This window comes from Camelus dromedarius, chromosome 31, assembly GCF_036321535.1.
Source record: "Camelus dromedarius isolate mCamDro1 chromosome 31, mCamDro1.pat, whole genome shotgun sequence".
NCBI lineage: Eukaryota > Metazoa > Chordata > Mammalia > Artiodactyla > Camelidae > Camelus > Camelus dromedarius.
In genome coordinates, this window is record NC_087466.1 from 17,016,592 (window position 1) to 17,035,906 (window position 19,315).

The 19,315-nt window shown below is 39.7% G+C and overlaps 2 protein-coding genes across 4 annotated transcripts in view; one reads left to right on the top strand and one right to left on the bottom strand.

Moving 5' to 3' along the window:
• TMEM116 (transmembrane protein 116) overlaps positions 1-4,281 on the top strand; it is an 85,108-nt gene extending 80,827 nt beyond the window's left edge. The window contains exon 13 of the mRNA XM_064481212.1: positions 4,119-4,281. The gene's annotated coding sequence lies outside the window, so the exon portion shown is untranslated. The remainder of the gene's footprint in view (positions 1-4,118) is intronic.
• Positions 1-17,318, bottom strand: part of MAPKAPK5 (MAPK activated protein kinase 5) — a 32,476-nt gene extending 15,158 nt beyond the window's left edge. For all 3 annotated transcript variants that reach the window (XM_010995847.3, XM_010995846.3, XM_064481211.1), the window contains exons 1-7: positions 16,657-17,318; positions 6,116-6,189; positions 5,561-5,636; positions 4,730-4,827; positions 2,658-2,766; positions 1,132-1,221; positions 289-384 (exon numbers count right to left, since the gene is read on the bottom strand). In XM_010995847.3, coding sequence (XP_010994149.3) covers positions 289-384; positions 1,132-1,221; positions 2,658-2,766; positions 4,730-4,827; positions 5,561-5,636; positions 6,116-6,189; positions 16,657-16,692 — 579 coding nt within the window. In that variant the 5' untranslated portion in view covers positions 16,693-17,318. The remainder of the gene's footprint in view (positions 1-288; positions 385-1,131; positions 1,222-2,657; positions 2,767-4,729; positions 4,828-5,560; positions 5,637-6,115; positions 6,190-16,656) is intronic.
• Positions 17,319-19,315: the final 1,997 nt, after the last annotated feature.

Here is a 19,315-nt window from a genome sequence, read left to right on the forward strand (position 1 = left end):
TGGAAATATTTTGTATCTTGATTGTGGTGATGTTCATGCAGGAGTTTGTCAAAACTCATGAAACTACACTTAGGATCAGAATATTTTACTGTGTATTAATTATATCTCAATAAGATTGATTTTAAAAGAATAAAATGCCTACACCAAATTACATAGTCTATATGTATCTGAAGCTGAGCTCTCCCCTTTCCATTTGTAGTACATGCCTACTTATGCTGTGGAATGGGAGAAATATGAGTCTATAGGCAGCTTGATGATACATCTATGGCAGAAATAGCACATGCTTACCTGTGGTGCTACGTAATATGGGGTAAACTGAGGTGTCATCAAGTCACCTTGGTCAATTTTGGCAAATCCAAAGTCACACAACTTCACTGGGGCATCCTGAAATAAAACAAATGGGAGTTACTGCTCCAGAGGTCTCGGAAAATGTTAAAGGAAAATCCAGGTGCAAGACATGTTACCTTAAGCTCTCATGAGTTTCTAGCTGACACCTGAGCCTATGAGTAGCGTGTCCTCAGGTCTGGAGATAATGATTTATATTTAGGAACTGTTCTTAGTAATGCAGAAGTAAGGAATTTCTACCCAGTCACAGCCTTGTTTTATAACTTGTAAAGGCAGCAGCACTAAAATCAAGATCTTAGCCAAATGCGGCCTATCTGCTGGCCCATCTCTCATCAGTGCAGGGTGTGCTTCACCCTTAACATCAGCTTCACGATAGCGATAGCCAGAGCAGATTATTTGGTGGGACACAAAGCATGAGGCTAGGGCTGCAGGGGAAAACACACCTTGTCAGGGTTAACAGCAAACACAACTATTAAATTTCAAGGTAATATATATCAGCATGTAGACTCCTGCCCCTTCCCAAAGTCCCTCCAAATAATACCCCAAAATCTTAAGTCATAAAAATACATATTAGTATCATCCAAAATTATCAGTGCTGGGGTATGTGCAATTTCTCTGAGCCTCTAGCAAGGGAACAGGTGGGAAAAATAAGTTGCTTAAAGCTCTTTGGCCTAAAGTTTCTTCACCATGGATTCAGAGCACTCCAAACACAAACACACCTACATACCATTCCTGAACTACGTTGAGAGTAGCAGCACTAAAATGCAGAAAAGCAAGTCATCTCACCAAAGAATTATCCTTGAAGAGCAGATTTTCAGGCTTGAGGTCTCTGTGCGCAATGTTTAACAAGTGACAGTGCTGTAGAGCCAAAGCTATCTGGAAAAGGACATAACGGAGCAACTGTATCTTAGAAAAGACAACTCTTTAATGCCCCTGGTTTAGAGAACTCAGGATGTTAAAAAATGATCTTTATTAAGTCAGTTAGGACTGTGGTCAGTTTTCAATTTTAAAGCAGAAGTCAAGTAAGACTTTGGGAACTAAGAAATAGAAATGAATTAAGCTTAGTTTAACTGCAGCTTTTATTTTGTTAAACAAAAAGAAAAACACAACAGTAAAACAATTCTCTGTCAACTAAACCCAATGGTTAAATCCTGTATGAAATGGGAAAAATTAAATGCTTCCACTTCCGTTCATCTGAGATGTGACAAGCACTGCAGAGCGAACACTGGGCCAGGCAGTCTTCAGCAGGCCTGGGTCCCCCCCAGCCGGGCAGTGGCACTGACGCCTGGCTCAGTGGCGACCTGCACTCTCCAGGGAGCCCGACTGCGAGCTCTGCCTTCAAGAACAACGGAAAGCAGCTGAACGGACTTTTCTACCTGATGTTGCAATTTGCCCATCCTACTTTTGAAAATGTTGCCTGTTCAGGTGGATTTGAAGGGGTCTGGTTTTACATAAGATTCTCAGAGCTCATCCTTTAGTCCTAATATTTGAAAAATACAAGCTGTAATTTTTTTAATTAAAAAGAACAAATTCTATCTGTTCTTCAACATGCTGTATGAAATTGTCTTGGCATTCTAAGTATCAGTTCCTCCCTACCAGAAAGGAGGCATCAAAAATGCTTGAGGCTCATGGAAACTTTGGAAGAATTTTTTTATTAAGAACCAGTTGGGCTATGTGTCCAGCCTCTTTGCTTTGCTTGCTTGGCCTGAAGATAAACCTTGAGGATTCAGCTTTTCATCTCCTCAAGAAGTTATTTCCAGTTGGATTCCTAGCATTGTTTATGATGTAAATCATTCCTCTAGCAATAAAATGTGATGTCAAAATAAAACATAACCAGGAGTAACCCATAATTACAAAGGCCTTAGAATCCTATTAAAATCTGATGAGGGAAAGGTGACCCATAAGCAAAAAGTTATCTTATATACAATTGTCTTAGAACATATTTTTACATCATACAATCTTTTAGGTAGTATCCGCAGCATTTTATCTCAAAGTCCAATAACAGTGCTTGGAAGCTATAATTATAAAGATTATCTACAGTCTAAAAAGTTGTTAAAATTACCTTCCCTCCAGAGCTTATTTAAATCTTATAATAGGCAAACAGTTGACAACCACTTATGAATACAATCCCTCCTCAGAGCATAAAGAGGTCACATTCCTTCTGTCAAGGCATCTTTTCTAATTACATAACAAAGCAGGCAATGAGAGATCAAATAGAGCTTTTCTTCAAGCTTTCTTTTATTCCCCCCAATGAAATTGTGCTTGTTAACCAACACCGTTGGCAGTTTGATTGGTACCCGGGGTTAACTTGCCTGCTTTGTTACTTGGCTGGCTTGCTTCTCTGTAAAGTGCCGGTGCTGGCTGATTCTGTGAAATAGCTCTCCCCCTTCCATCATCTCCATTACAATTAAGAGTCGAGCCCTGTTTGAAAGCATTTGATTTTGTTAAGTTAAAAAAAAAAAAAAAAACTGAAACATCAAGTAGCTAACCTAGATGCCTATCTACAAAGTGTGTAACTACGTCCTAAGCTACCAAGCCCCTTTGGGTTGGACCCCTTGTCACTACCAGCTAGTCACTATGAGTAAGGAATATCCCTGACCCAAAAGTTTCTAAGAAGCTAAAAGAAAGTAAAAGAATTAGTCTTGAAGGCAATGATCCTTTCGAAGATACTATACTTAACTTGTTATTGCTAGATGTTAAAGAGCGGGAGGTGTTTTTTTAAGTGAAATGTGTTGTATATGTATTTTAGGGAAGCTAGACTGAAAGTATATTGAAAATAGAATATGACTTTGTGTGGGACATGAATTTCAAGTCATTTGGTTGGGCTATTTTGGCACTCGTGTGTGTGTGTGTGTGTGTGTGTGTGTGTGTGTGTTGTGTGTGTGTGTGTGTGTGTTGTGTGTGTGTTGTGTGTGTGTGTGTGTGTTTCCCTCTCTCTACTCCCCACCCCTACTCCACTAGTTTTCCATATGACCCACAGCATGCCCAGCAAGATAGCTGGATAGAGTTACACAGCCATTAAATAAAAGCAAAAATTCTCATGTTGTCAAAAAAAAAAAATCTGAGTTTTGGTTACCATTATTTGATATAAATGCTTCCAGCTTGCATCCAAATGCTTTCACCAACAGAGCATAGTTTTAATAAATAATCATCTGATTATCCATTTGTTTTACAAATTCATCTTCTTTTTCCACCTGGAAAACTCCTACCCACCCACTTCAAGTCCTAGTCCCCACATAACTACCTTGTGAGACACTTTGCCTCCCCCAGCCAACAGAGAGCAGCCCTCCTCCTTTGTAGCTCAAAATATTTTATGGATGCCTCTCCTTGGTACTTATCACATTGCTATGATGACAGATTTATATCTCAGCACCCCGCCCCCCAACAGAAACCATAACTTTTTAAACTGAATTCCCTGGAAGACTTAGAATTCCACCCAACATTTGGAGGCAAAAAAGAATGATGCTGACTTCTTCCTTGAAAAGGAATGTCAGACTAAGCAATAAGGAAGGGCCTTTATGCCATGTCAGCTTCTAAGACATTGCCTAGAATATATTTGATCCCCTTTGCTAATTTGAAATAGAATCTCATTTAATTCCATCTTGCATGCTTTTTCTAAAAGAGAAAATAATCACAATAATCAGGGGCTCAGGAGAGTGGGTGGGGTAAGATTGGCAACTGAGTTGTTAACTGCTGAGGGTGGGTGATGGGTACTTGGTGTCAACTGAAAACAATGCACAACCTAAAAGTTGAGAATTATGTGTTATTTGCAGGCTTTCAGAGGACTTCAAGCCCGGGAAACAGCCTCTCAGATGGCCCTAAGGGACTGCTCGGAAGAGGTAAGGGAGGAGCCAGGATATATAGGAGTTTTTGCAACAAAGACCACAACATCAAAAGAATACTGTTAATTAAAGAAAACCAGATATCTCAAGTTAAGGAATTTAGTGCTTTTCTATGTATGGGAAAATGCAAGAGTCTGGACTCACTGAAATCATTCCTTTGATATGTACCTTAGTTATAGAGGGCCAGTATCCCTTGCTTTTCCATCCTGAGTTCCCTCAAGGCTCACCATAGTGGGGGTGAGGGGGGACAGCTGCAATCTGATGGCTTGATGGCTGCAACATCCTTTATTTACTATTTACTGATATGGCAGGCAGTATTTTTCATTCATATTGGGGATTCACTACATAATTCTGTCTTTTAAAAATATTTGAAAATTTCCAAAGTAAAAAGTAAAGGAGAGAAGGAGAAAGTGGAAGGAAGGGAGACAGGCAGAGAGGGAGGGAAGAGAGAAAAAGAAGGCACAAAAGAGCAGACGACCCCACTACACTTTGACTTACATATGTAGATGTGGGCATGTGATAATAACCCCGTGTAGTCTTACCTGGGGCTGGACTCATGAGGAAACTGTACACTGTTAGCAAACACTTCAATAATTTGCACTATATTTGGGTGCGTGGCACACATCACGTGCAGACGTACCTTAAAGAGAACAGAGGAAATGTTTCTGTATGTACGGCATGCCAATATTTTCTCTCAGAACGTCCCCAAACTGACCACACTAGGCCTGAGGATGAGCCTAATACAGTAAAAAAAAAAAAAAAAACAAAAAAAAACTTATCACCTGGAATGATGAAAAAAAAAAAAGTGTTTTCATACACAGATTACCTCCTTAATGCTCTTTCCATGGAAAAACCTCACCAACAGATTTACTTTGTACTATCCTACCTATAATTCCTCTTATTTCAGAAATTATCATGTATCTCTGAACAAAAGAATAAGTCCTTCATTGCGTATTATTAACATCACCACATCCAAATAATGTAAAACACATCCTCAGAGCTCTCCTGTGGCACCCTTTCAGACAATATTAACCAGAACCTTCCTTGAACTATTTTACCCCTACTCTTCAAGGACCTTTTCCAATAAGCAAAAACTAAATAGAAACCTGAATACTTCAGGGTCAAAAATCACATTAATTGAAAAAGAATGAAAGGTGGTTGAAAGGAAGCAAAACTCTACTAACAGCTTTTGGTGTTGATGGATGCAGGACTGCTTTATAATGATAGCATAAATAGGGGAAAGGAATAAGTATGAACATAAAATTCCTTGTGCATCTCTGTATTGTCCCCAGGAAGCTGCCTTACTTGTAAAAAAAAACTCTTGGGCACTTCAAATATTTAGGCAAGTCAAGGCGAGAGAGAAAGGACCATACCTCGTTTCTAGCTTTTGGACGATCCAAAAGAATTTTCAGTGCAAACCGTTCTTGGGTAGACTTCTTCACACAGACTCTAGATTTAGAGAAGAAATTCAATCAGAAATCACCTATGTTACAGTGAAAACTAATTTAACAAGTTCTTCTCTGAGAACTGTACTTCTAATCAAAAATATGTCCAGGCACATCAGAACAACCTGCCCCCAGGGCTAGCAGGTGGAAAGGCAGAAAGGCATCTCACCCACCCTTCAAGGCCTCAGCCATGTGAATCAATTTGAGGTTGGCCCAGATAGAAAAAATGGCCTCTGCTGGCTACAAGTGACTCACACAGGAGCTCCACGGTGTCGACATCTTAAATTATTCTGTTACAGACCATGTGACTCGGTCACTTACATATATTTCTAAATAGATGAAAAAAGCCTATCATAAATACTTCTACTTGTTAAATTAAGGCTATTTCACAAATCTGACACATCTGAGGCTTCTAACTTAAGATGTATTTCAAATGGCCCTTTTTAGAACAATTTTGTCATAGTTTGCACATAGGTCTCTTACCTAACTGGACCACTAATTCCAGCTCCCAGCTTCTGAGTCCAATTGATATTGTATTCTTCTAAAATGGAGGTTTCCTATTAAAATAAAAGTGGAGGGGGCAGAAAATGATTCTCCAATTAAAAAGCTGAATAGTTAAGCAGAAGTAGGATAACAGAAGACATTCATGCTCAACAACTCATCTTCTGAAAGACACTGATAAGCGGAGCTTTGTGTAGGGCTTTATAATCAGACATTTTGCCTAAATGACTACACTAGGTTAGGCATTGTTTTCCAAAAAGGGGGAAAGCAAAAACTTTACGATAAAAAGAAATTCTTCATCTCATCTGCAAGATCCATTTGAGTAAATACTCATTGTGGGTTTTTTTTTTTTTTCCTGAAATGTGGGAGGAAGATACTCTTTCAAAATGCTTCACTAATAAATACTTATTCGCTCAAACGGTCAAGTGTATTTTCTGAGATTCTAGAAAGACTGGTCTGATATATGCTGCTGTGGATACAGGGGCCTATATCCTTGAACAAGTTGATCAAATTGGAATAACTGAATGAACTGAGGCTTAAAACTTCAAGTAAAATAGTAGTAAATATCAGTAAATTTATCTAGTTTTCAACAGCACTATTTTGAGTACAAAGATACTCTGTCATATGCATTGTGTAACTATATTTTTACAGTTTTTAAAAATAGTTTCCAATAGCTTTCATAGTTCCAGATAGAGCCTCTACAGTTTCAATTAAAGTTTTTGTGGAATTCCTGTCTAGTCACTATATATTGAGCTTCTGTTGCCATATGTTTTTAGGTAAGAAAGCCATATATTTAAACTGTGGTAGCCTAAAATTCATTTTTCAGGGTTCTACAGGTAGAATAGGAAACCAACTGCAGACCAAACTCATGAGACTTTCAAACTGCTTTTTTTGCAATGAAAATCGGATAAGCAATTATTAGCACCAGAATCCTGATTCCCAAGTATAGGGATGGAATATTTATTTGTCCATGTAACACAAATTCATTGAGCAGTTAGTAAGTGCCAGATGCCAGGCTAAGTTCAGAGATGAAAACAGAGCTTCTGTCCAATGAATATGCAAATGTATAAAACGAGCTTAGAAGAGCATTCATCCGCACACCTTTCTGCTGCCAGTTCTTGATAAAGTTTCCTATCATATAGTAAATGCTCAATAACTATGTAATGAATTGCTAGAAAGGTGGACTAAAGCCAGGTGATGGTGGGATATTGATTTGGGAGGGACCACTAAAATCATTACACAAACTCTCTTCTGAAAAACTGTACAACAGGGTTAAGCGGCTTGTGAAGGTCACCTAGTGAGTTACAGGCACTGATAAGACTAGAATCTATGACTCTGGCCTCTTCCCCAGCATCATTCTGACTATAAAGGATAACTGCCCAGGCATTGAAGATTAGGGAGGAATCCTGCCCAGTTAGGGAGGTTCCAGGCTTTGTCTCTACTCACCATCTCCTAAACAGAATTCAAACCTATCTGCTTGACCTGTCTACCTCCTTCATGTTTCCACTGCCTAGCCAGCTTGATTTAGAAGTATTTGAGAAGACAGAGAGGAATGTAGAATTGGGAAAGAGGGAATTAGAGCAGTCAGTGCTTCCTGGTAGAGTAAAATCATTTGCCAAGCCTCTCCTCTCAACTCTAATGGAAATACACACTCATAGGAGACACAGTGGAACAGAGAGATTTGTTCTATAGAATTATTTGTTATAAGCAGATCAAAGGACTATTCATATGTCCAGTTCTGGGTTGTAAAAATAATATTAGAGCAGATTCCTCACTGCACTGGTGCTTATTAAGATGGTACTCTACCTAATGGACAGCCAAGAATTATAGAGGCTCTGACTGGAGTTTTGACACTTGGCTTTGCAGAAGGTAAGAGAGGCACCGCCAGGACTCTCCACAGCCCTGATTCTCTCTTTTGTTTTTCAGTTGAAGTATATTTGATTTACAGTGTTCTGTTAGTTTCAGATGTACAGCCGAGTGATTCGGGTTATACATATATATACCTTCTTTTTCAGATTCTTTTCCATGATAGGTTATTACAAGATACTGAATATCCCTGTGCTACATAGTAGATACTTGTTCTTTATTTTATATATAGTAGTGTATATATGTTAATCCAAACTCCTAATTTATCCCTACCCCCCCTCTCCCCTTTGGTAACCATAAGTTTGTTTCCTATGTATCTGAGTCTATTTCTGTTTTGTAAATAAGTTCATTTGTATGATTTTTTTAAGATTCCACATATAAGTGGTATCATGTATTTGTCTCTGTCTGACTTACTTCACTTAATGATAATCTCTAAGTCCATCCATGTTGCTGCAAATGTCTACAGCCCTAACTTCTGAACCCCATTTTTCTTAGGTCTCTTGTCCTCTTTCCCAGATTTAATTCTTGCACCTTTGTTGATAGTGCCATAAACACTAACCAGTGCTAAGAATTCACCAAGCCTAGCTGGGCAAAAGAAGTAACAGTCTCACACCAGTCAACTCTTCTATGTGTAGATGGCCTATTTTCTCACGTATTTTAATGACTAAGAGAAGGTAGAAAGGCATGGGTCAATGTAGATACTCTACCGAAGAAAATTACAAACTACCTCAAAGGCATCAGTGACAAACACATTGACTGAGTTCTGCTTAAGAAATCTATTTGCTGCTTTAAATAAGGATATAGATACATGGAATGAAGTGCAGTTTACCCTTGAACAAGACAGGAGCTTAGGGATACTGACCCCTGCACTGTTAAAAATCCACATATAATTTAACAGTCAGCCTTCATATCTGTGGTTCCGCATCCATATATTCAAACCACAGATCATTTAATACTGTAGTACGTATTTATTGAAAAAAAATCCACATATAAGTGTGTTCAAACCTGTGTTGTTCAAGAGTCAACTGTAATTCTTGAGAATCCTTCTAGACCAAAGGTCGGCAAATTACAACCCACAGGCAGACCTATCCATTGCCAGTTTTTATAAATAACAATATTTACAAAATAATAAAGAAAAATAAATAATAAATGTAATTATAACTAATATAAAAATAATACAGTGAAAAGTAAATAATAGTATGTACTAGATTTTTAAAAGATCCAACTATGCTATCTATAAGAGATACACTTTAGATTCAAAGATGCAAAGAAGTTAAAAAAAAATGATTTCAACAAATAGTGCTGGAAAAACTGGATATCCTCATGCAAAAGAATGAGGTTGGAACCTTACATAAAACCATATACCAAAAATTAACTTAAAATGGATCAAAGACCTAAATATAAGACCTAAAACAACAAAACTCTTAGAAGAAAACACAGGGCAAGGGTTACACAGCACTGGATTTGTGACAAAAAACACTATTAATAGAGTAAAAAAGGCAACCCACAAAATGGGAGAAAATATTTGCAAATCATGTATCTGATAAGGGATTAATATCCAGAATGTATGGAGAACCCCTAAAACACAACAACCAAAAAACCCAAACAACCTGATTCAAAAAATGGGCAAAGGATTCAGACATTTCTCCAAAGATACACAAATGGCCTATTGCACATGAAAAAATGCTCAATGTCATAATCTTTAAGGAAATGCAAATCAAAACTACAACAACAACAAAAAAAACTACAATGAGATATCTATCACCTTGAACCCCTTAGGATGGCCACTATAAAAAATTTTTTTTAAACAGGAAAGTACAAGCATTGGAGAGGATATGGAGAAAACTGGAATACTTGTTCACTGTTGGTAGAAATGTAAAATGGTATAGCCATTGTGGAATACAGCATGGCAGTTCGTCAAAAACTTAAAAATAGAAAGACTATATGATCCAGGAATTCCACTTTTAAGTATAAACCCAAAAGAACTGAAAGCAGGATCTTGAAGCGATATTTCTGTGTCCATGTTCAAAGCAGCATTATTCACAATAGCTAAAACATGGAAGCAACCTGAGTGCCCACAGAGGGACAAATGGGTAAGCAAAATGTGGGATACACATGCAATGGAATAGTATTCACCCTTAAAAAGGAAGGAAATTCTGCATTATGCCATAAGATGGATGAACTTTGAGGATATCATTAAGAGAAATAAGCCAGTCACAAAAGGACAAATACAATATGCTTCTACTTATATGAGGTACTCAGAGTAGTCAAATCTGAGACAGAAAGTAGAATGGCAGTTGCTAGGGGCTGGAGGGAAGGAGGCAATGGGGAGTTATTTTTGATGGGTACAGTTTCAGTTTTACAAGATGAAAAGAATTATGGAGATTGATGGTGGTGATGGTTGCCCAACATTATGAATATATTTTATACCACTGATCTATATATGTAAAAATGATTAAGACGGTAAATTTTATGTTATATTTACTTTACTACTATAAAAAAAAAAAGAAAAAAAAGAATGGAAAAAGACATACCACAGGTAACCAAAAGAGAGCTGGAGCAGCTATACCCAACAACAGACAGAATATACTTTAAAACAGAGGTGTTAATAGAGAAAGAGAGGCACCTTTTATAATGATAAAAAGGTCAACTCATCAGGAAGATATGACAATTATAAATATAGATGCATGCACCCAACAACAGAGTTCAAAAATACATGAAGCAAAAATTGACTGAACTTAAGGGGAAAATAGACAATTCAAAAATAATAGTTGGAGATTTCAATAGCCCCATTCTCAATAACAGAAAAATTAGAAAGTCAGCAAGGACGTAGAAGACAACACTATAATCAGCTTGACCTGTCATCTACAAAACTCCATTCAACAAGAGGAGATATGTATTCTTCCCAAGTGCTCATGGGCTATTCTCCAGGATAAACCACATGTGAGATCTTAAGTCTCAATAAACTTTTGAAAATTAAAATTACATAAAATTTTCTAACCATAATGGAATTAAGCTATAAATCAACAGAAGAAATCTGGGAAATTTTAAAATGTGTAGAAATTCATGGGGGGAGGGTACAGTGCAGTGGTAGAGCATGCACAAGGTCCTGGGTTCAATCCCCACTACTTCCGTTAAATAAATAAATAAATAAATAAATAAATAAATAAATAAATAAACCTAAATTTTTTTAATGTAGAAATTAAATAACATGCTTCTAAATAACCAATGAAGAAGACATAACAAGGGAAATTAGAAAACAGTTTGATCTGAAGGAAAATGAAAACACAGCTAAAATGGATGCGCTACAGCTAAAGCAGTGTTTAGATGGAAATTTATAGCTAACAATGCATCTATAACAAAGGAAGATCACATATCAATAACCTAAGCTTCTACCTTGAAAAACCAGAAGAACTATACCCAAAGCAAGCACAAAGAAATAATAAATAAAAAGTAGAGCAAAAATCAATAAAATAGAAAACAGAAAAGAGAAAAATCAATGAAAACCAAAAGCTGATTGTTTGAAAGATTATCAAAACTTTAGCTAGAGTGACTGGGAAAGAGAAGAAATACAAATTATAAATGTTAGGAATGAAAGAGGGTTATCACAGTAAACCTGAAAGGAATCAAAGCATTATAAGGAAATACCATAAACAACTTCATGCCAACAAATTAGACCACTAGATGAAAGAGACAAATTCCTAGAAGGATACAAATTCCCAAACTGACTCAAAAAGAAACAGAAAAGCTGAATAGACCTATAACAAGAAGCTGAATTAACTCTGAAAAATCTTTCCACCAAACAAAGTCTAGGATCATATGGCTTCAGGGGCAAATTCTACCAAACATTTAAAGCAGTTTCTCAACCTCAGCATCATCACTGACGTTTTGAACCAGACAACTCTTTGTTGTGAGGCTGTCCTGTGCATTTTAGGATGTTCAGCGGCATTCCTGGCCTCTACCTGCTAGATGCCTACCAGTAGTGGCAACCAAAAATTTCTCCAGACACTGCCAAATGTCTCATGAGAGGCAAAAACTGCTCCTTGTTGAGAACTACAGATTTAATTAAATAATACCAATCCTCTACAGACTCTTCCAGAAAATAGAGAAGGGCATACTTCCCAACTCATCTATGAAGCTACTAGCATTACCCTCATACCAAAGCTGGACAAAGGCATCATAAGAAAACTATAGACCTATCTCTCTCATGCCTACAGATGCAAAAATCCTCAGCAAGTTATTAGCAAACTAAATAAACAAACATATAAGGGGGCAGAGGGTATAGCTCAAGTGGTAGAGTGCATACTTAACATGCAGGAGATCCTGGGTTTAATCCCCAGGACCTCCTCTAAAAAAATAAACCTAATTACCTCCCCTGCCCCCCCAAATTTTTTTTAAAAAGAAACATAAAAGGATGGTTTTACATCAAGAATGCAAGATTGGTTTAACATCTGAAAATCAATTAATATTATTATGTACCATATTAGAAATAAAAAGCAAAAACCATATGATTCAATAGATGAAGAAAAAGCATTTAACAAAAATCCAACATCTATTTCTGATTTAAAACAAAAACAAACAAACAAAAAAAACTCCTAGCAAACAAGGAATAGAAGGAAACTCAATTTGACAAATAACATATACAAAAAAACTTACTTAGTGATAAGTCTGGAAATTCTTTCTCCCTGAGATCAGAAACAAGGCAAAATGTCCACTTTTGCCACTTTCATTCAACATTGTACCTGAGGTTCTTCCCATGAAATAAGTAAGAAAAAGAAGTTAAAAGTATACATACTGTAAAGGAAGAATAAAACTATGTTACTTGCTGAAGACATAATATATGTAGAAAATCCTAAAGAACCTACAAAAAAAAACCTACTAGAATAAGCAAAACGTAGTAAAGATGCAAAACACAAAATCAAAATACAGAAATCAACCATATTTCTATACACGAGCAACAAAAAATCCAAAAAATGAAACTAAGAAAGCAATTCTATTCTTAATAGTATAAAGAATAAAATATTTAGGAATAAATTTATCAAAAGAAGTGCAAGAGCTATATACACTGAAAACTACAAACACATTGATGAGAGAGAGGACAGCCTTAAAAAGAATGGAGAGTCATACCATGTTTTGGACTAGAAGACAGTATTGTTAAGATGGCAAGTTGTCCTCAAATTGACCTACAGATTCAATGGAATCCCTGTCAAAATCCCAGCACACTTTTTTTGTAGATTTTGACAAGCTGATTCTAAAATTTATTTGGAAATACAAAGAACCCGAATAGCCAACTTAATTTTTAAAAAGAAAAGCCAGGTTGGTTCTCACACTACCCAATTTGAAAACTTACTGTAAACTTCAGTAATCACATCACTGTGGCACTGACATAAGGAAGATGATATGGATCAATGAAACAGAAAAGAGAAACCAGAAAGAAACTCATACAATTATCATCTGATTTTCAACAAAGGTAATTCAAGAAGCAAAAGACAGTGTTTCTAACAAATGGTCCTGAAACAATTCCATTTTGGAAAAGTTTCATAGTTTCTTAAATAGTTAAACACAAACTTACCGTACTACCTAGTAATTCCACACCCAAGTATTTACCCAGAAGAAAATGAAACATGTGTTCACACAAAAACTTGTATGGACAAGTTTTACTTATCATTTTATTCATAATAGCTAAAAACTGGAAACAATCTAAATGTCCATCAACTGGGAAAGGAGAAACAATAAAAGTTCCTCAACAATAAAAAGAAATGAACTACTAGTGCATGCACTTACATGGATTGAGCCTCAAAAGTATAAGAGAAGCCAAACACATGAGTACATACTGTATTTCAATCATTTGTAATTTCTAGAGAAGACAAAATAATAGTGACAGAAAGCAGACCAGTTGTCTGGGGTGGGAAGTTTGGAGTAGAGGCTGACTAGAGTGAGGCAGAAGGAACTTTCCAGGGGGATGGAAAAATTCTAAAACTGGATTGTGAGGATAGATGCACAACTTTATAAATTTACTAAAAATTACTGACTTGCACGCTTAGATTGGGTGAATTTCATGGTATGTAAATTATAGCTGCAATCTTTTAATGTTTTTAAAACTAAGGAAATGAATTTTCATTAAATTCATCAGATATTGAAACTCTGCCATGTACAATAGAAAACAAATGTGTGACTCTCTAATCCCAACATACTCGTTATCCAGGTTTAGCTAAGTGACTTGGGAGTAGTGAAGTCATGGGGCTATGGGAGCAGAGACAGAAATGAGAAGACAGAGCCTCTGGTTGTAGTCAGTTGGCCTTATCCTGAGATCTTTAAGAGTAATAGGATGAGATCTTCAAGTTCAATCAGCTGGCTCTCAGGTAGTCAGGCAACAGAAGTTTAAGTGCTGTGGTGAGAGCCCAGGAAAATAGCTTTTCCAGCTGAATTCTAGAGGTCTCAGTTCTCACCAAATGAGGGACAGCCTCAGAAAAGCAAATCAATGACTACAACACAGACCAAAAGTTTTATTCGATGTGATGCTTGCTGGCTTGCTTCCAAGGGAGTATATCCAAGTCAGTCCTGGTTGTTAGATCAGGTATTTTCAATTCCACTAATTATATTGGCTGGACACAACCAAATTAATAGGAAGATTCACCAATGACCTGTTAGTAAGTACATGAAGAAAAGCTAAAAAAACTCTTAAGAAAATTGGGTTGGACAATAAAACCAACTGAAGAAGACTACAACTCTTTCTAAACCATTAAGCCGCTATGAGGTAATAGCCATTGAGTTCTTACTAAATGTTAGATACTATAAGCACATTTAGATATATGTGCTTATTTAATTCTCAAACCTATCCTGAGCTCGGGATATTTTCTGTCCTTTTTCGATGCATGAGGAAACTAAGGGACAGAGAAGTGACGTGACTTATGCAAGGACACAGCTAAATGAATGGCCAGGCTGAGATTTCAACCCATGAGTTAACCTGGAGAAACTACCATAACCACTCAGTAACATTGCCCCACCTCTCCTTATGTATTTGCCCACTAGAATTATGTCCCTCTTCTGCTCAAAACTCTCCCAGATTTCCCCTTCTACTCAGGGTCAGAACCCAAGTTCTTATAGTGGCCTACAAGGCCCTATGCACTCTGGCTTCCCATTACCTCTCTCAAACATAATCTACACTGACCCCCTACATTCCAGCCACTTTGTTGTTCCTGGATTACCCAAGACCTCCACCTACTTCAGAACCTTTGTGCCTGCTGTTCCCACTGCCTGTAATATTCCTCTCCAAGACAGTGAAGGTTTGCACCCTCATTCCCTTCAGAGCTCTGCGCAATTGTCACCTCTCAGAGAGGCCTTTCCTGCCTACCCTTCCTAAAATAGCACTCCCCACCTTTTTAATATTTTTAAATTGTAATCACCTGGCAACGTTTATTACCTGTTTCCACCATCTAGATAGAAGCTCTATGAAAGAGGGACATCTAGGAGTCTGGCTTTGCACCAGTAGTGCCTAAGACTACACCTGGCACAAAGCAGGTAATACTTGTTGAATTTAAAAATCTGCCACATATACATTGATTCACAGCCCAGTCATATAATTTTAGACAGTTCATCACGCTGTACCAATTAAATTCAAGCCAAAAAAAAAAAAATGGATCTACCAAAGCAGTTTTTTAGAACCTTTATTTCTATTATTTAAAATTTGATCTTCCTTAATGTGTATGTTCTGTTTTGATGCCTCCTTTAAAAGGTAAATTTCCTTTGGAATGACTAATGATTTCTATAAATTTTACCACCCCAAATATTGTTAGAAGTGTAAGTTCTTAATTAGTTATTGGAAGTGGTGATTGTGGCTTGAAGGGGAAAATAACCCTGTCCCTCAAGGGAAAACGAAATTCTTAAATGCACTGAGTTGACTTAAAACTGTAAAATAAGTAAATAATACATATCAAACTTTAAACTTAAGTGTTCAACTTACATAAGAATCTAATTTCCTAGGTTCAGCTAGATGATAAATTTCTGACTCTTAGTGCCCTAATGCCTCAGTGTTTGCCTGTTTGAAAAAAAAAGGAGTAATAAAACAGGTTTTAAAAAATGTGTCACTTTATTAGGGTCACTTTGGAACACACATATTTTCTTCTCTTTTGGTTAACAAAGCAGTAAGTCACAGGACACCGTTAGCGCTTTCTAAATAAACTCAATGCTCCCTAGGAAGAAAAGGACTATGAACGACCTCCTTTTGAAACTGTAGATTTCCAGGAGGCTGGATTAAAAACAAATCTGGAGCGATGGGTAAAGTTCAACTCTCCAAGAGCTGTTGCAGTAGATCATCCGGAAGCAAATACAGACGGCACTAGGGGAGTGATCGAAAATAGGCCTCCTCGGTCCTACTCAAATCAAGTATCTCCATGCCACTAACTTTCCATTTTAGCTAAGCACAAATGACATCCCCGCTTTCAGCAGGTAAGTCGGAGGGAGTCTGACATCCCTCCCTACACACACACACACACAAACCCTTCGCTCCAGCGCTGTAAAACGCAGTCCACGGAAACCAGGGAAGACCGAAACCCGGGAGCTGGTGGAACTTCCAAGTTCTCTCCGCTTTCTGAGGCTGGAGCAAAGAGAAAAGCCATAGGGACAAAGCAGGGAGGAAGGGGGCACCAGCCCCTTACCTTGATGGCTTTCTCCATGTCGCTCCCCTCCGACATGCTCCGCGGGGCTCCTATGACCCAGAGCAGCGGAGGATGCGCAGCTGCCCGAACCCACCGCAGCCGAGGGAACAAGGGGCTCAGCGCTTGGGACCCTGGGCCTCGGGGAGACGGCCAGCAGCCGCCCCCAGGGACCGGCAGGGACGAGGGCCCCGGCGCTGGCTCGGCTTCGGCGGGCGGCTCTAGGCTGGCGGCGGCGGCGGCGGCAGCGGCGGCAGAGGCCCCCAGGAACAAGCCTTTGTGTTGGGCCCCGCGCGGCTGCCTCCCGGCCTCATCCCCGGCCCGGGAGGCAGGATCCCGGGGCAGGGCGAGGCGGGGGGAGCCCCGATCCGGGGCGCTGTGCTGGGGCCTCGCGGGGCCGCTGTTTAGGCCCGGGCTCGCCAGGTCCTGAGAAGGAGCCTGCGCCTCCGCCTCCGCCGCCGGCACCGCCGCGAAGCCGAGGCCGAGCCCACTGCCGCCGCTGCTGCTCCCGCAGCCGCTTCAGCGCCACACATCGCCGGGACACCCGCGCCGGGCAGCCCCGCCGGCTGCCCGCCCGCCGGCGCTGTGCCCCGCCTGAGCTTCGGGCCGCCCCTCCTGCCGCCCGACGCTGTGCCCCCACGGCTCCACGCGCCCCTCGCCGTGCTCCGCTGGGGTTTCTGAGCTGCCCCCGAACCACGCAGTTGATTTGCAGGCATCCGCCAAGGCCTCCCCAAGGTAGCGCCACACCCAGGACAGGGCCCCGGGCCCTCCGCACCGCTGGCGCCGTGCTGATGACGTAGAGGGTCATGGGCCCGACGGGGCGGGGCTATTGGACCTCAACACCGGACTCGAGTGAATACGGGAGCGTTCACAGCTCCTCTTTTCTTCCGGCGCCGCGGACAGGATTTAGGGCGCCAGAAACACCCTGCAGAGGGAGCCGGGGATATTGACTCGTGATGGAGGAGAGGAAACCGTGGCCCTGGCCGAGTCCTTCAGTAACAAAAGTTACCTGTAATAATAGTAATAATAGTCATATATACGGAGCGTTAACTTTGCTCTTTTCTTCCATTAGTTCCTTTCTTTATAAAGTAGGCTTTTGAGGCTGGTAGGTAAGTATGTTCTTATCCCGTATTAACAGATGAGGTAACTGAAACTCTCAGAGAACTGAGCTCACTTGCGCACAGTTGACAAGTGGTCAAGTTAGAATTGGAACCCAAGTTTGTTCTCCTTACACGACACCAACAACCTATCAGAAGACCCTGCAGGAGCTTTTGGTTAATCACGTCTTGATAGTTCCACATTCATTCACGTATTTACTGAGTACCGCTATGTACCAGGCCCACTTGACCCTAGGGAAACAGTAGAAACAAGACACGGTGCCTGCTCATGGATCTTCCTTTCTGAAAACAGAAGCAGAAAATAAACAGGGAAAAACTCAGTTTGTGGATGCTAAGAAGAAAGTAAACAGGATGCTGAGGTAAGAGAATAACTGCATATGGAGACTTTTTCCAAGTAGATGATCAAAGAAAGACCCCCCAGGCGGTAACCTTGAAGCTGAGACCTCTGATGAATGAAGGAGCTGTCTACTGGAAATCCAAGGAGATTTCTGGGCAGATGAAACAGCAAGTGCAAAAGTCTTAAAGTGGAAGTAAGCTAAATGTGCATTTCTAACAAGTGCCCAGGTGATGTTGACACTGCTGGTCCATGACCCATCCCTTTGCTAGCAAGGTTCTAGGGCTCTCTTACTCACCCTCTTTAACCTTGAGACTCCATTTTCCATGCCTATTTCCCAGGCCCACATTTCTTGAGTTTAAAATAGCGCAGTCCTTCATAATGCCCCAGTACAATTTCTTATATATCACTTTGGGCCGTTGTAACACACCTACTCAAGGGATACACAGTTGGTCTCTGCCATCAAAGGGCTCACAATCTAAAGAAGGAAGCAAATTGAATACAGCATAGTATAGGCAATACACGGAAGTGTGTACTAAGTACAAAGTAATTCAAAGGAGGAAATGATGCTCTTGGCGCTGGGAGGGAAGGATACCTAGCATCCGGAAGGAAATGAGCTTTAAGTACCATTGCAAAGGAGACATAAGGGTAGGGACCCACACTGATGATACAACACGTTGTAATAAGTAAAGAGAGCAACAGTCTGTTTGCTGGAGTAAAGCGGAAAGAATGAGAAGCTCTATGAGTAAGTGCTCAAAAGAGCTGTGGAGTTACCAGATCCACAGAATAGCTGATGCTTCATTTCCATCAAGCTTGGTTCAACTTGAACATGGGTGAGAGTGTGTGAGTTGTACATGGCTGGTATGCAGTGCATTAGGAAAGGATGGGGCAGGGGAGTGGAGGGAGGGAGAAAGGGGCTACGTAGGATGAGAACAAGGAAAAAGGAAGCCCGCTGGGCTAGGGAAAGGGGATGATCTTGAGGAGACGATGTGTGTCTGAGGATGGGGAAGGGCAGGAATGATAGGCTGAACCCCATGTGATGTGTCACTCCCTCTTGGCCTCCCAAAATCTTCAGTAAGTTTTGCTTTCAGGCATGTTTTTGCTTTGGAGAGGATCAATCTAAAAAATTCTGAGTCCTGTTTCAAAGTTAGCATTGGGCAATAGCAAAAGCTGCCTACCAAGGCCCAGTCACGTTTGAGTTTCTGTTACG